The 18,236-nt window shown below is 38.7% G+C and overlaps 1 protein-coding gene across 39 annotated transcripts in view; it reads right to left on the bottom strand.

The window, feature by feature from the left end:
- Rims2 (regulating synaptic membrane exocytosis 2) overlaps positions 1–18,236 on the bottom strand; it is a 491,805-nt gene that overhangs the window by 385,977 nt on the left and 87,592 nt on the right. For all 39 annotated transcript variants that reach the window (XM_042265269.2, XM_042265264.2, XM_042265278.2 and 36 more), the window contains one exon: positions 15,722–15,932. In XM_042265269.2, the coding sequence (XP_042121203.1) occupies positions 15,722–15,932 (211 nt within the window). Of the gene's footprint in view, positions 1–15,721; positions 15,933–18,236 lie in introns of those variants that run through there.

Consider the following 18,236-nt stretch of genomic DNA (forward strand, 5'->3'; position numbering starts at 1 on the left):
AGGGACAGGAAATAGTAACTGATAGTGAAATGAAAGCAGAGAGGTGGAATCCTGAGGGTCGAAGGCTTAAGCAGGTAGAGGGCAGGGGTGTGGAGGAAATGGGGGAGGAGAATCTAGCCTAAAGAAAGTATTTGGAAAACCATATGGATGCCGACAATCTCACAGATGGGGAGGAAGAATCATTTTTTTATACTGTGCGCCCATTAGTACATTTCCTCTACTCCAGCAGGCAGCCCCACACTTCAGTTTTTGAGAAGGCCTGGGGCATTTGAGGGGAGGCAGAGAGGATGGAAATAGATACATGATCAAGATTCATTGTATAAACATATAAAATTCTTTAGGATAAAGAAAAGTTATTATTAAAAATAAATTAAAATTAAATGTTTGAAAAATGGCGGTGATGATATATATCCCAAAACAGCATGTCTATGATATGTACACCAGTATTTTCCTTCCAGTCATTCACTCAATGGTTAATACACTGACCTTTACATACTAAGTACAGCGAAACATGCACTGAGTAGTCCAAGTGAATTAAAGAGAAGCAATGCACTGAGTAGTCCAAGTGAATTAAAGAGAAGCAATCAATTAACAATGAAATTTGAGAATACTAGATTAGAGATCTGTATAATCCAGTGTACCACAAAGGAGTAAGTGGTTGATTCACACAGAATCCCCAAAGAAGGATCATGAAGGAGGTGGTGCTTATGTTGACAAAAACAAGTAACTGTTCATCAAGGAGGTAAGGATTTGAGAGTGAGGTCTAGAGAGGAGACTATTTCTGACTGCCGTAGAAGGACGAGCCAGGGCACAGCAGACACAGATGAAGATGACTAAAGAGCAGTACTGTGGTGTGGCCGGTCTGGAACACAGAGGACTGGGTGGAGTGCTCCTAAGTTAGTCAGGGGACAGACCGGGAGGCTCTTTACACCATGAGGAATAACTATGGCAGTGTGTGTGTCTGAGAAGCAAAGACTAGAGCACACAGACCTGTTAAGAGAATAGAATTACATGAGAGTCTGTAGAAACAAAACTATTCAACTTTTAAAACTTGTGGGGAAAGTGATAAAGGGAAGAAATCTGAGGTCTGGTCTAGGTGACAATGTGTAGTGATACTTTTGGAAAAGGTAAAAATTTCAGAAGGAAATCTGAGGATTATTCCAGTAGCAGAAAGGATACAGGAAGTCTAGTCTACAATAAGTAAAATCTAGTGGTATTCTAAGACATTTATGGAAGAAGAATTATAAAAAGAGCATTTCAAAAGACTACAATGTCATAGTTCTTTTGTGGATCTTAACTATTTGAATTTAAAACAAGTTAAAAATAAGGATTTCTTTAAAATGTGATTTCATTGTTCATTGTGTGGGGCTAATAATATTTGAAATTAACTTACTTTACTGAGTCTTAAACTATTATATAGTCTCCATTATTATTAGAAGGCACTGTGGTTGTCATTACACTCTTCCCCATATATTCTAAATAATGTTTCCTAACATGAGGTTTGCCATAGCTACTGATAAGCAGCTCATCTTAGCTACAGATTAGGACATTAGAAACTGAAGAGTTCAAATTCTCCAAGAGTTGAAGAGCAAGCAGATAGCAGATATAGGTTTAAATGCAGATATGATCATAACTTGCCCTGCATCCACTAGTTTTTCTCTTCTCCAAAATAAACTAGATTATGTGCATCTCATACATGTTCAATCTAGCATTAAAGTTTAAGTGCTTATGACACATTTTTAGATGTTATAAACTGATTGATTAAATATGTGTTTATCACATCTTGACACTACTTAGTTCATTCACTATAAGGAACATGTCGACTGTGCATCCTGTGGGACAAATCAGCACCCACTACCAAACCCTCATCCAAACCCAACTTTCATTTCTTTTTTTTTTTTTTTTTTTTTTTTTTTTTTTTTTTTTTTTTGGCTATGGTGTTTTATTATGGCAATAGTAACCCAAGCTAAGACACCTAATGTGCACAAGGGACTGGGTTCGATTCTCAGCACTGCCAAAAATAAATTAGCTTCACATAGAACACAGAGGGTAAAAATCAAATCACAGACTTGGGAAATACACAAAGAGATCTCAACCCTCTCACTTTACGTGTGAGGAAACAGGCTGAGAGTAGCTAAGTGGCTTAAAGACACGTGCAAGGGCATCTGACTAGGCTGATCCCAAGCTGAGGGCCTTTGACTCCCATACTGTGTGTTGTTTATAGAAAAATCCCTGCAACTTTGTATAGTTCTTTTGTGTGTGTATGTGTATAGTGGAGATCAAACCCAGGGCCTTATAAATGTAAGGCAAGTCCTCTATAACTGAGACACTTTCATTCACACATTATTCTTTAAATATAATATTCTTAGAAGTTTTAAAAATATATTCTCGTTGTGTGTTTGATGTGTATGTGATAGTGTGGGCATGGTGTGGGGATCAGAAGACAACTTTCAGGAGTTGGTTCTGTTCCTTCACTGTGGGATCTGGGACATCAAGCTAGTGAAGCAAGTGAATTTACTCACTGAGCTGTCTCACCAGCCCTAAGCATATTATTCTTGAAGTGACCACTGCCCTGATGTTCTATTTCATGAACTCTTTTTTTAAAAAAGATTTAATATGTATTCAGTGTTCTGCCTGTAGACCAGAAGAGGGCACCAGATCTCATTACAGATGGTTGTGAGCCACCATATGGCTGCTGGAAATTGAACTCATGACCTCTGGAAGGGCAGCCAGTGCTCTTAACAGCTGAGCCATCTCTCCAGCCCCCCTATTTAATAAACTCTTATTTTTGATTCAGAGTGCTTGCAGCTCCTAGACAGATCAAGTGTTCACTCGGGAGGGCAGCCATTATCTTAGGTTTTAGGGCAGGTCCTAACTCAGAGGATGGGCTGCAGGAAGATCAAGAAGAAGTTTTGTTGGGACCTCTTCTTGCTGTAGCAAGTGACTCACTTATAAACAAGAGGAAAACAAGGTGTGGGGATACGTGTAAACCATTTTACTTTACTATGTTAAAAAAAAAGTTTTCTTTTTAAGTGTCCAAAGCACTATAAGAAACTAAGATTCTTCTGTCTTTATTTGGAAGGAATTTTTTAAAAGATTTATCATCTATCTATCTATCTATCTATCTATCTATCTATCTATCTATCTATCTATCTATCTATCTATCATCTATCTGTTATGTACACAGCATGTTTTGCCTGCAGGCCAGAAGAGGGCACCAGATCTCATTACAGATGGTTGTGAGCCACCATGTGGTTGCTGGGAATTGAATTCAGGACCTCTGGAAGAACAATCAGTGCTCTTAACCTCTGAGCCATCTCTCCAGCCCGATTGGAAGGAATATTATCATCCTTATCAAAATGCCTGGGTACTCTTTTTTTTTTTTTATTTTTTATTTTTTATTTTTTTTGTGATATATATTTTTTATTTTACAATACCATTCAGTTCTACATATCAGCCATGGGTTCCCCTATTCTCCCCCCTCCCACGCCCTCCCCTTACCCCCAGCCCACCCTCCATTCCCACCTCCTCCAGGACAAGTCCTCCCCCGAGGACTGTGATCAACTTGGTAGACTCAGTCCAGGGAGGTCCAGTCCCTTCCTCCCAGACTAAGCCAAGTGTCCCTGCATAAGTTCCTGGTTTCAAACAACCAACTCATGGAATGAGCACAGGACTTGGTCCCACTGCCTAGATGCCTCCTAAACTGATCAAGCCAATCAACTGTCTCACCTATTCAGAGGGCCTGATCCAGCTGGGAGCCCCTCAGCCTTTGGTTCATAGTTCATGTGTTTCCATTCATTTGGCTATTTTTTTTCAATAATTGAGTAAAACTGAAATTGATTATATGCCACAGTCATCCTAGGGACCTCCATGCTATATATATAGCTCTATGGTTCTATGGGTTGTGGTCTGATTGTTCATTTTATATCTAGAATCCACCAATGAGTGAGTACATACCATAACTGTCTTTCTGGGTTTGGGTTACCTCACTCAGGATGATTTTTTCTAGTTCCATCCATTTGCCTGCAAATTTCATGCTTTCATTGTTTTTCTCTGCTGAGTAGTACTCCATTGTGTATATGTACCACATTTTTTTCATCCATTCTTCCGTTGATGGGCATCTAGGTTGTTTCCAGGTTCTGGCTATTACAAATAGTGCTGCTATGAACATAGCTGAGCATGTATCTTTATGGTATGTATCAGCATTCTTTGGGTATATGCCCAAGAGTGGGATGGCTGGGTCTTGAGGTAGTTCGATTCCTAATTTTCTGAGAAACCGCCATACTGATTTCCACAGTGGTTGTACAAGTTTACATTCCCACCAACAGTGGAGGAGTGTTCCCTTTGCTCCACATCCTCTCCAACATTGGTTGTCATTGGTGTTTTTGATCTTAGCCATTCTAACAGGTGTAAGGTGGTATCTCAGAGTCGTTTTGATTTGCATTTCTCTGATGATTAAGGATGTTGAGCATTTCTTTAAATGTCTTTCAGCCATTTGTAGTTCTTGTTTTGTGAATTCTCTGTTTAGCTCTTTAGCCCATTTTTTAATTGGACTGTTCAGTGCTTTGATGTCTAGTTTCTTGAGTTCTTTATATATTGTGGAGATCAATCCTCTGTCAGATGTGGGGTTGGTGAAGATCTTTTCCCAATCTGTTGGCTGTCTTTTTGTCTTATTGACTGTGTCTTTTGCCCTGCAAAAGCTTCTCAGTTTTGAGAGGTCCCATTTATTAATGGTTGTGCTCAGGGTTTGTGCTGTCGGTGTTTTATTTAGGAAATGGTCTCCAGTGCCAATGCATTCAAGAGTGCTTCCTATCTTCTTTTCTATTAAGTTTAGTGTAACTGGATTTATGTTTAGGTCTTTGATCCACTTGGACTTGAGTTTTGTGCATGGTGACAGATATGGATCTATTTGTAATCTTTTACATGTTGACATCCAGTTATGCCAGCACCATTTGTTGAAGATACTTTCTTTGTTCCATTGTATAGTTTTGGCTCCTTTGTCAAAAACCAGGTGTTCATATGTGCATGGATTAATGTCAGGGTCTTCAATTCGATTCCATTGGTCCGTATGTCGGTTTTTATACCAGTACCAAGCTGTTTTTATTACTATAGCTCTATAGTAGAGTTTGAGGTCCGGGATGGTGATGCCTCCAAGGGTTGCTTTATCGTATAGGATTCTTTTAGCTATCCTGGGTCTTTTGTTTTTCCATATAAAGTTGAGTATTTTTCTTTCCAAGTCTGTGAAGAATTGTGTTGGGATTTTGATGGGGATTGCATTGAATCTGTAGATTGCTTTTGGTAAGATTGCCATTTTTACTATGTTAATCCTGCCTATCCATGAGCATGGGAGATCCTTCCATTTTCTGATATCTTCTTCAATTTCTTTCTTTAGAGATTTAAAGTTCTTATCAAAAAGGTCTTTCACTTGTTTAGTTAGTGTTATCCCAAGGTATTTTATATTATTTGTGGCTATTGTAAAGGGTGATGTTTCTCTGACTTCTTTCTCAGCCCTTTTATCATTTGTGTATAGGAGGGCTACTGATTTTTTTGAGTTGATCTTGTATCCTGCCACTTTACTGAAGGAGTTTATCAGCTGTAGAAGTTCCCTGGTAGAGTTTTTGGGGTCACTTATGTATACTATCATATCATCTGCAAATAGTGAAAGTTTGACTTCTTCCTTGCCAATTTGTATCCCTTTGATCTCCTTTTGTTGTCTTATTGCTCTAGCTAGAACTTCTAGTACTATATTGAATAAATATGGGGAGAGTGGACAGCCTTGTCTTGTTCCTGAATTTAGTGGTATCGCTTTGAGTTTCTCTCCATTTAATTTGATGTTTGCTGTTGGCTTGCTATAAATTGCTTTTATTATGTTTAGAAATGTTCCTTGTATTCCTATTCTTTCTAAGACCTTTATCATGAAGGAGTGTTGGATTTTGTCAAAGGCTTTTTCAGCATCTAGGGAGATGATCATGTGGTTTTTTTCTTTCAGTTTGTTTATATGGTGTATTACATTGACTGATTTCCGTATGTTGAACCATCCTTGCATCCCTGGGATGAATCCTACTTGGTCGTGATGGATGATTGTTTTGATGTATTCTTGGATTCGGTTTGCCAATATTTTGTTGAGTATTTTTGCATCAATGTTCATGAGGGAGATTGGTCTGTAGTTCTCTTTCTTTGTTGCATCTTTGTGTGGTTTGGGTATCAGGGTAATTGTAGCCTCATAAAAAGAGTTTGGTAGTGTTCCTTCTGTTTCTATTGTGTGGAACACTTTGAAGAGGATTGGTATTAGTTCTTCTTTGAAAGTCTGGTAGAATTCTGCACTAAAACCATCTGGTCCTGGGCTTTTTTTAGTTGGGAGACTTTTGATGACTGTTTCTATTTCTTTAGGGGTTATTGGTCTATTTAAATGGTTTATCTGGTCTTGATTTAATTTTGGTATTTGGTATTTATCCAGAAAATTGTCCATTTCTTCCTGGTTTTCCATTTTTGTGGAGTACAGGTTTTTGAAGTATGATCTGATGATTCTCTGGATTTCCTCATTGTCTGTTGTTATGTCTCCCTTTTCATTTCTGATTTTGTGAATTTGGGTGTTCTCTCTTTGCTTTTTGATTAATTTGGCTAGTGGTTTGTCTATCTTGTTGATTTTTTCAAAGAACCAACTCTTTGTTTCATTGATTTTTTGTATTGTTCTCTTGTTTTCTATTTCGTTGATTTCAGCCCTCAATTTGATTATTTCCTGGCGTCTATTTCTCCTGGGTGAGTTTGTTTCTTTTTGTTCTAGAGCTTTCAGTTGTGCTGTTAATTCATTGGTATGGGATTGCTCCATCTTCTTTATGTGTGCATTTAGAGCTATGAATTTTCCTCTTAGCACTGCTTTCATAGTGTCCCATAAGTTTGGGTATGTTGTACTTTCATTTTCATTGAATTCTAGGAACTCTTTAATTTCTGTCTTTATTTCTTCCTTGACCCATTGATGTTTCAGGTGGGTATTATTCAGTTTCCATGGGTTTGTGGGTTTTCTATAATTTTTGTTGTTATTGAGTTCTAACTTTAAGGCATGGTGGTCTGATAAGATACAGGAGGTTATTCCAATTTTTTTGTATCTGTTGAGATTTGTTTTGTGTCCAAGCATGTGGTCAATTTTTGAGAAGGTTCCATGGGGTGCTGAGAAGAAGGTATATTCTTTTGTGTTAGGATGGAATATTCTGTAGATATCTGTTAGGTCCATTTGAGTCATAACATCTGTTAGGTCCTTTATTTCTTTGTTAAGTTTCAGTCTGGTAGATCTATCTTTTGGTGAGAGTGGTGTGTTAAAATCTCCCACTACTAATGTGTGGGGTTTGATGTGCGTTTTAAACTTTAGTAGTGTTTCTTTTATGAATGTGGGTGCTTTTGTATTTGGAGCATAAATGTTTAGAATCGAGACTTCATCTTGGTGGATTTTTCCTGTGATGAATATGTAATGTCCATCCTGGTCTCTTTTGATTGATTTTAGTTTGAAGTCTATTTTATTAGATATTAGGATAGCTACACCAGCTTGTTTCTTAGGTCCATTTGCTTGGAAAACCTTTTCCCAGCCCTTTACTCGGAGGTAGTGTCTGTCTTTGGAGTTAAGGTGTGTTTCTTGTATGCAGCATATGGATGGGTCCTGTTTTCTAATCCATTCTGTTAGCCTGTGTCTTTTTATAGGTGAGTTGAGACCATTGATATTGATGGATATTAATGACCAGTGATTGTTAATTCCTGTTATTTTTTTGGTTGTGTTGTGTTGTCCTTCTGTGGTGTATGTTGGTGTAGGATTATCTATTGCTTGATTTTTCATGGATGTGTTTAGCTTCTTTGGGTTGAATTTTCCCTTCTAGTGCTTTCTGTAGGGCTGGGTTTGTGGACAGGTATTGATTAAATCTGGTTTTATCCTGGAATATTTTGTTTACTCCGCCTATGGTGATTAAGAGTTTTGCTGGGTATAATAGTCTGGGTTGGCATCCATGGTCTCTTAGTGTCTGTATGAGGTTTGTCCATGATCTTCTATCTTTCATAGTCTCTATTGAGTAGTCTGGTGTTATTCTGATGGGTTTGCCTTTATATGTTACTTGGTCCTTTTCCTTTGCAGCTCTTAATATTTTTTCTTTATTCTGTGTGTTTAGTGTTTTGATTATTATGTGGCGAGGGGACTTTTTTTTTGGATCCAGCCTATTCGGTGTTCTGTAAGCTTCTTGTATCTTCATAGGTATTTCTTTCTTTAGGTTAGGAAAGTTTTCTTCTATGATTTTGTTGAATATATTTTCTGTGCCTTTGAGTTGGTATTCTTCTCCTTCTTCTATCCCTATTATTCTTAGGTTTGGTCTTTTCATGGTGTCCCAAATTTCCTGGACGTTTTGTGTTAGGACTTTTTTGTCTTTATTGTTTTCTTTGACTGACGAATCTATTTTCTCTATCGTGTCTTCAGTGTCAGAGATTCTCTGTTCCATCTCTTGCAATCGGTTGGTTATGCTTGTTTCTGTAGTTCCTGTTCGTTTTGTCAGGATTTCTATTTCCAGCATTCCCTCAGCATGTGTTTTCTTTATTGTCTCAAATTCATTTTTCAGATCTTGGAATGTTTCTTTCATCTGTTTAATTGCTTTTTCTTGGCTTTCTTTGATTTCTTCCCATTTTTTGTTCGTTTTTTCTTCCATTTCTTTAAGGGAGTTTTTTATTTCCTCTTTAATGGAGTTTTTCATTTCCTCTTTAAGGGAAGTTTTTATTTCCTCTTTAAGGGAGTTTTTTATTTCCTCTTTAAGGAAAGTTTTTATTTCCTCTTTAAGGTAGTTTTTCAATTCCTCTTTAAGGAAAGTTTTTATTTCCTCATTGAGGGAATGTTTTATTTCTTCTTTAAGGGCCTCTATCATCTTCTTAATGTCATTTTTAGGGTTGATTTCTTCTGCTTCTTCTGTCATGGTATGTTTAGGTCTTGCAGGTGTAGAATCACTAGGTTCTGATGTTGCCATATAGGTCTTTATGTTGTTGCCTGTATTTTTGCACTGGCGTCTGCTCATCTCTTCCTCTGTGAGGTGCAGGTGGTGTTTGTGTCTGAGAGTGCCTCTCTTGTTCTAATTTTTAGTCTTGGTTTAGTAGTGGTTCTTGGTTAAATTGGTGCTATTGGCTATTTCTTCAGGGGCAGCTGATTTCGATCGGTGAATTATATACTTATGATTCTGGTGATCTGGTTTGGTGTCTGGGTAGCGCCTTCTTCTGTGTTCTCAGGTCACTTTTTGTTCATTTGTCAACTCCTCAGCTGATCTTGTTTCTTCAGACTTTAAACTGTAGGCATCTGAATCCTCTCCCAGATGGGTTTCAGCTGAGCAGGGTAGTCTCACCAACACCTCCAAGTTGTTGGGTTTCACAGGATCAGCAGCTGGGCCCTGGGTTGTCCTCAGATGGAGTGTTCAGATTCGTTCTGGTTCTGACCCACGGAGATAGCTTCTTCCCCAGTTGTTGGGGTTAGGGGCGTCCCTGTTCCAAGCTGCGTCTGCTTGTCTCCGTCCCTGGGCCTGTTTACCTCTGCGGTCCTCCGCCGGGCCTGTGGTCCCTGTCAGCTGCCGCTGGTTCTGTCTGCCTCTGGGGGCCGCCACCGGGCCTGAATGTCTCTGTCGGCCGCTGCCGCCGGGCACGTCTACCTCAGTGGGCTGCCGCTGGGTCCGTCTACCTCCACAGGCCGCCGCCACAGGCCTACCTGCGTCTGCTTGTCTCCACCGCCGGGCCTGTCTACCTCTGTGGACCGCCGCTGGGCCTGAATGTCTCTGCCGGCTGCCGCCGCTGGGCACGTCTACCTCAGCGGGCTGTTGCTGGGCCCGTCTACCTCCGCGGGCCGCCGCCGCAGGCCTACCTGCGTCTGCTTGTCTCTGCCGCCGGGCCTGTCTACCTCTGTGGGTCGCTGCTGGGCCTGAATGTCTCTGCCGGCTGCCGCCGGGCCTGAATGTCCCTGTTGGCCGCTGCCGCCGGGCCCGTTTACCTCAGCGGGCCGCTGCTGGGCCCGTCTACCTCTGTGGGCCGCCGCTGGGCCTGAGTGTCTCTGCCAGCTGCCGCCGGGTCTGAATATTCCTGTCGGCTGCCGCCGCTGGGCCCATCTACCTCCACGGGCCCCCGCCACAGGCCTACCTGCGTCTGCTTGTCTCCGCCGCCAGGCCTGTCTACCTCTGTGGACCGCTGCTGGGCCTGGATGTCTCTGCCCGCCTGGGTACTCTTATGCCACCCAGTAACAGCTATGGGAGGTGACCAGACTATGGGATGCTCTGGACTGACATTTGAGTATATCCAAGGTGCTGTGTGGGTTCGTGGTTGAGTACATCCATATGGGTAAATAGGTTTTTCCATCTGCATTCAAAAATGGAGTTTTGCTCTGGCATGGTCTGTATGTCAAATTGCTCTCCCAACTTTCATTTCTTAACTGAATGACTGTCATTATGTGTTACCTGGAAACTCAACTTCTTTCCAAAATTTGATTCTACAAACCATAGATGGCTAGAATTACACCAAAGATTATGTTTATATAATTATATAAATTTGCTTTTCCATTCCTCAAATTTCAATTAACCAGTTTTCTAAAATAGTACTAGCTTCAATACCTTCATTATAATATATAAAAGAATGGTTAAAAAAAAGCCTAAATCACTATATATACTACATATAATGAGGATTAATGAAGCTTCTTAATTAGTTTTTAGATTATTTAAGCAGTAGAAATACTTAGCTTTACTTCATTTATCAGAAGTACATTTATCAGATATTTCAAGAATTATAAGAGTAAGTTAGTAGAAACTGATGTCATAAGATATTAAACCCAGAAAAAACCTTAAAGGTCATTTAGATTAATTGCTTTATTTTCCAGATTATTTCTATAAGATGAAATGTCCCATTTGAAGTGGTCTATTTAAGCTAAACAATATAATTCTGAAATTTTTTCAAAGTTAGATTAATCAAGCAGATGGAAATTAAACACATGGCAATCAATTTTTTCGACCAAAAGACAAAAGAAATAAGTTAAAGCTGTCATATTTTGAAGCGTAAAAATAATCCTTATTGTCGGGCATGGTGGCACATGCCTTTAATTCCAGCACTCGAGAGGCAGAGGCAGGCAGATCTCCAAGTTCAAATCCACCCTGATCTACAGAGCGAGTTCCAGGACCACCAGGGCTACACAGAGAAATCCTATCTGGGGAAAAAAAAAAAAAAGTAAAGTTTAAAATATTCCTTATTATAAATTACTCTTAATGTCTTATTCAATGTTTTCCACAATTTAAATGTTACAAAATAATGTTTCCTCATCTCTTCATTTGCCTATAATCCTATGGAATTTTTACTTGTTAAGGAAATACCATTAAAGAGGAACATAGAAAGCAGAATGGTGCAGTGTATCTTATATTGGCATCTCCATGTGACTAGCATGTCTTGTTCTGTCCTCAGTGTACCAAGAGACATAGGTAACTGCAAAGCGTGACTCCACATGAAAGAGCCTCAAAACTAAGCAAACAGTTATTTCTTGTATTCTCTTAGAAGATTACAAGAATTTTAATAACTTCATATTGAGATATAAAATATTTGTATTCTCTATAAGGATAGTCTGACAATATTTCACTGACCTTAAATAAGTCAAAGAAATGCACTGAGCAACTATTGAGAGCAAAACCTTCTATGACATGAGGCAGCTGGGTATTTACAAGACCAAATTTGAAAACGTAAGTTGGACCTTATAATGTGGATGCTTTCCCCATTCCATTCAAATGAATGCCTTCCTATATAAATTAAGATGTTCATATTACAGCTCTCTCACTTGAAAGAAAATTTAGAAGTTATAATATAGAAACCCAGCGTAGTCTTCCCTGAACTAAAAATCTAAATTGCTTTTTAGTCTTTTACTTCCTGACATCACCCTCAGATAGAAATCGAGAAGAGAGAATTGTGAAGTGTCCTGCCTCTGGCTCCTTCCTTCTTCAATGAAACTGCTCATGCAACTAAGCTAAAATATAGAGATTTAAAGTTGTTCACAGTACAACATATGTTCAAGGAGTACTGTAGCATGAATCTTTAAAAGTTCTTATTAATAAGATCAAACCTGAGGCCAGGTATTGGGGTGAAACTGGAAGATCAGAGAGACAGAACAAGCCACAGCTAACCTCACCTGGCCAACTTCTCAGCTGACCTTGTTTCCTCAGACTGGAAGCCTCTGTGTCCTCATATCCAAATGGCTCTCAGCTGAACTGTGCTGCTCAAAACCTAAAAGCTAACCAGACAAATGCTTCTAGTTTCTGGTCTTCATGCCTTATATATCTTTCTGTTTTTGCCATCATTCCCTGGGATTAAAGGCTCACTTCTTGGGATTAAAGGCGTGTGTCACCATGCCTGCCCGTTTCCAATGTGGCCTTGAACTCACAGAGATCCAGAGGGATTTCTTTCTACCTCTGGAGTGCTAGGATTAAAGGTATGAGTGCCACCATTTTCTAGCCTTTGTATCTAGTGGCTGTTCTGTCTCTGACCCCAGATAAAGTTTATTAGGGTGCACAATATTTTGGGGAACACAATGCCACCACAGAGTAGTCTAACAGTTTACTGTGCTTAAGACGTCTGTAGTAAAAGGGCACCTTTCATATATTAGAAATGGAGATATGTATTAGCAAACAATTAAGCTATGATCAGATGTCATCAGATACTTCTGTTTCTAGTCTACACTGAGTAGCAAGGACCAGATTTTTCCCTCCTACCTGAACAAAAAGCATAAAAACATGGAAGACTCTCTGCTATTTGGTTTGCTGTTCTGGGATTAGAAATCACACATGCTAGGCAACTGCTCTATCACTGAACTATGTCTACAGTCCTGTTTTATTTTAATTGAGACATGTAACCCACACTAGATTCGAATTTACAATCATCCTGCCTTCCTAGTAGCTCAGATTAAACAATGTTCCTCCATATCTGACGAGAAGAAGGTCTTTTCAGACACTTGATATCAGATGCTGTGCAATGGATAGCAGTTGAAGCATAGACTCACAAATGGTCAGAAAACAGAGAGTAAGGGTCTCTGGAGTGCTCAGCCGTAACAGTGACAACTACTCACACACTTTCTCCCCAGCCTCAGAGAACTCTGAGGAAGTGAAAGTTTTAAGAGTGTAAGAGCCCAAGGTTTGGGAGAGCTGGAGGAAACAGTATCTTCTGTACATGACAAGGCATTCATGAACTCATTGCAGCTGTGGTTGTTTGTACAAGCCCTGCACAAGATCAGTCCAGGGACTACTCCAGCAGGAAGTAGGGAAGGGCCCAGAAGCCCTACCTCTTCTGAGGAGTTGTGGACAGTTGGTGGCTGTTAGGAAAGAGAAAGCCTTTTTTAGGGTATGTCCCCTTGTACTATGCCATGGTCCATCGGATGGCCTCACATCTATGTGCATATGGGCAACACAGACTCAGTAGGTTATTTGAAAGAATGAGAAAGAGGAAAAGGGAGAGAATCAAGTTGGGAGGGAAATGGAGGAGGATCCGGAAAGAGCTGGAGGAGAGGGAAAAATACGATCAAAATACATATATGCATGTATGAAACCTCAACTAATGTGAACGTTGTGTTTTAAAAGTAATTAATATAAGGCAACAAAGGACAATGTCGGTGAAAGATAGACAAGGAGATAAGCGCAATAATAAACCCAGGGCTACTGTTCAAGAATTTTCATAAAACAGGACAGTGAGAGGAAGCTTAGGAAGAGCCTGGAGACAGAATCAAAGAGAAAAAGACTCAGAGGCTGAGAGGAAATTTTGAGGGTATTTTTAATTTAAAGAAAATGAAAAATATTAAATTGGAAATCGAGAGAAGCAACTAAAAGTACTTGAAAGAAATTAGGAGCATGTGATCCCTATATCAGAGAAAGGTATTAACACTTCACTTTCCCTTTAAGAAACACAAAATTCAACCAAAGGAAATAGAAAAAATAATAAGGATGAAAGCATAATTTAGCAATAGAAAAAACTCAATAAAACAAATTGATTTTTAGGTCAATAAAATTATCAAATATGTGACCAAATTCAACAGAAAAAAAGACTCTAATTACCAAAATAAGGAATGATGCAGCATCACCACTGAGTGTATGCATATTAAAAAATAGTGAAATATTACGAAGATTTTTCATCAATAAATTTACTTATGTGAAACTGGACAAATTCCTTAAAAGATATAATTATGAAAACTTACTCATACACACAAAAAAACCTTCTGAATCAAATAAAACATTGAAGTGTGCTTTAACACCTCCCCAGATACCTTATCAAATCAAAACTAACAAGTATGTTTAATAACTAAAAAAGGACCTGAGTCACTGGATGGCACCAATGAGACAACTCAACTGCTCTGCATGTGGATAAGACATAAAAAAATAGATTATCAGTTCTATACAAACTCTCCTATGACATTAAAGAGGGTAAAATACTTTATAATCTTTTCCATTAGGCCAGTGTGATGCTAATTCCAAAATCAAGGAAAGAGATTTGCAAATCAAACTCATTAATAATGAAATGAGTTACCTATCATAACCAACTGGATTTTATTCCAAGAAAAACAGGGATGGTTCAACAGTCAAAAATCAGTCAATATACCTCATCATCTTAAATAAGCGGGGGAAAAAATCAAAAAATAATCTCAATAGAAGGCAAAAGGCATTGGGAAGGTCCAACTCCTATTGAAGATCTTACAAAAAAAAAATTCTTAGCAAATTTGTAATTGATGGCACCTATGAAAAATTATAGGTAACATTATACCTAATATTGAAAGACTGAATACATTTCTTCTAAGACTAAGGATTTCTGCTTGTATCACTTTTACTCAAAATTATAGCAATATAATATGTGTACGTATACACATACATATGCACAAACTATCATCAAGCCAAGAGGAAGCATTAGGAGAAATAAAGGATTGGTTCTGGGCAAACAAAACATTGAGAGAAACAAACAATAAGAAAATAAAGACATAAAATCACACAGGAGAACTAATTCCCACAATTATTCCCAAATAATGTATGTACAGATTTGTCTATATGTAAAAACTAAGTAATTAGTTTAATGATAAGATATTAATTAGGAAGGGAATTCAAAGAACTCAGCAGAGCATTTGTAATACTGCTTTTGCTAATTTGACAAAGTATTCTATGAGTAACCTTTACATATTCACTAAAGCAGATAAAGTGTAGATAACACCTAAAATAAATATGAAAAAAAAAATCTGTAAATTCCATAGCTGAAAGCAATTTCATCAATACGAAAACAAAAACAAAGCGGAGTATAGCTTCCAAAGCTACAAAACAAGAAAAGATCTCAGAGCTGGAATGGTCTTGTTTCCAGTGACCAGGGAAGACAAATAATCTACAAAGTCTGTGCAAGTGTTCCAATAATAGAGAATCTCTATCAGAGTTCTGATAGTAATCAGTGGCTATTAAAGTCAATCTTAGTCTCTCTGGATCAGAGTTTTCATTATCCACAACAAAGGACATATCAATTAATCTCTAAATGTCTTCACTATGTTCGAAAGTCAAAGGCCCCAGGATTCTACCCAACATCACAAGCGGACTTGAAACAGTGAAGACCACCTTTCACATTCAGTAAAAGATGAGAATAACAGGGTGTGTTCTTCGTAATTTCAGGTATCTATTCCACTTTATTCACAATAAGCTTGACTATTGGAAAACAATCATATTTTGTCCTGTACCTTGTTTGAGCGTAATGACACTCGACCCCCACACCGAGCGCAGAACTTCGTTTGGCAATAAGAACAGTTATGGCCGCATCCGTCAGCAAACTTCGTCTTGTGGCAGATCCCACAGGTTGGGGCGTCACCCTTCTGTTCTTGCTGCTGCTGCGATTCTTCTCCCATCTTCTTGACTTGTTCCTTGTACATTTCAAACTGTTGATGCAGTTTTCTGCAGGAAAGAAAAAGGGTTTTCAAAATTGGTTTTCTGATGATCAAAGAAAATCACAATCTATTTTATAATCAGAATATACAGGATGAGATTAAAGGAGTATAAATTTTAATTTTATGAACTATAGAATAATATCTTGCTTGAATGGCATAGTGCAACATAAAAGTGTTGAAATTAGTTCTATCTTTGATAAACATATTAATTATAAAATTATGTTTGTGGAACACTTCCTTGAATATTAAACTAAACTTCTACCTACTACTATTTTTCAACAGTTTAGCCTCAGAAATACAGGAAGACAATTTTACCTCCACAAAGAATCCATAACCTAGTGTCTTAAAAGCAGAGACACAGTCTGAACTAAAGTGAACTAGACTCTCCACAGAGAGATAAATGCATCTGTTCACCTGTCAGAACACAGTTCAGCTATAAAAAGAAAACACTGTGACTGTGACACATTCTCAGCCTGACAAATGGAGTTATGCAAAAAAAAAAAAAAAAGGAAAGCCAGGTGTACTAGAAAATTAAAATACTGGAGCCGGGGAGCTGTCTCGGCAGCTAAGAGCACTTGTTACTCCGGGACCACATTGGGTTTCCAGGTCCCACATTGGGTGGTTCACAATGTCCCAGGAGCTCTGACACCCTCTTCTGACCTCTATGAACACACAGACTTGCTCATACTAACATGTAGAAACACACACATAAATAAATACAAATAAAATGAATCAAAAAGAAAACTAAGTTAAGAAAAGGGACAATTGGAAAGTTGTATCATTACAAATTTTTCTATTTTCTATTTTAATGCTTCATAACTATAATTAACTTAAGATTTAGAAAACCTCCAGGAGAGCTGGCACAGTGGCGTACGCCTTTAATCCCAGCACTCGGGAGGCAGAGGCAGGCGGATCTCAGTGAGTTTGAGGCCAACATGGTCTACAAAGTGAGTTTCAGGAAAGCCAGGACTATCACACACAGAAACCCTGTCTCAAAAACCACCAAAAAAAAAATTTTTTTAAAGATTTAGAAAACTAAAAGTGGTATCACTCCAATCCTAAAGCTGACAATCTACAAAACCATAACTTATTTTAAGCCCATCAGAAGGGAAGTTATCAGGCAAACAATCTAAATTCCAAAGTACACCAAGTCTAATTGTTCCATCTCTGGCAATAACACAGGAGAAGGAAGTAGTACCATACAGACAGGTAAAGGGAAATCTTTATTATTTGAGGAGTTGTTTATTTGTTTGCTGATTTTTGAGATAGCATCTCATATATCCAAGGATGGCTTCGAACTTTCTATGTATCAAAGATGACGTGGACTTCTGATCTCCAGCTTCAGGTGTCCATTGCTAGGATTAGAGGCACACACAACCACATCTGTTGTATGTGGTTGTGGAGACTGAAACTAAAGCTTCACACATTCTAGGTAAATACTGTATCTATGAAGCTACAGCTCTAGGCAGAGGTCAATTAAAATTTTAACAAATAGTGAAATGGCAAGATTCATCTAACATGACAGCTGCAAACAGCTAAAGATCCAGATGCAGAGTACTTTCCCACAGCCTTCCCTCCACAAGTACTCTGGAAGACTTGAAAACACAGCCAAGAAACACAGCCCTGCTTTGGGGGGAGTGCATATGTGCAGACATTAAAAGGTAAATTTTGGCTGCTGAGGTACAGACATGATTTCCTGATTTTGCTAAAATAGTAAAAGCTTTCTTTAAACCACAAGCAAGAAAAATAAGCTCTGTCACTTAAGATGAAGGCAAAGAGCCATTATAGCTACAGACAAGGATTGAAGAAATCCTTTCTCCACAGTGCAGAAAATACCCAAACACAAACAAAACATCTTTTATCACTGGGACATGGGAGGAAACTCCTGCCCCAAAACTGGATACAGAATTGGAGATCAAGGCATACTTGTTTCCATAGGTAAGACAGACCAAGAACTCACATGGTGACTAGGACCTGTCAAAACTGGAAGGAGGGAACCATCATAGAGCACACCCATTTCCCTGCGATGCAATCATAAAGAAATAAGCATCAGAAGCTGACTACTTCCAAAGACTCCAGTGTATGGGAGTGACCTATGTAGCCTTTACATGGGGAGTATGTGTAAGGACGGCAACTTCCAGCACACCACCATCCATTCAAAGGGAATGCAGAAGCCGCTCACGTGCTTGGAAGAGTTTTGGGCCTATGTTGCACTAAAGACAATGATGGCTACATCAAAATCCAAACTTATCTAAATTCGTGATTTCTTTGAGGTTTAAATTCTCAACACCAACAGCCTGTCGGCAAGGGT

Source organism: Peromyscus maniculatus, chromosome 20 (genome assembly GCF_049852395.1).
Source record: "Peromyscus maniculatus bairdii isolate BWxNUB_F1_BW_parent chromosome 20, HU_Pman_BW_mat_3.1, whole genome shotgun sequence".
Classification (NCBI taxonomy): Eukaryota; Metazoa; Chordata; class Mammalia; order Rodentia; family Cricetidae; genus Peromyscus; species Peromyscus maniculatus.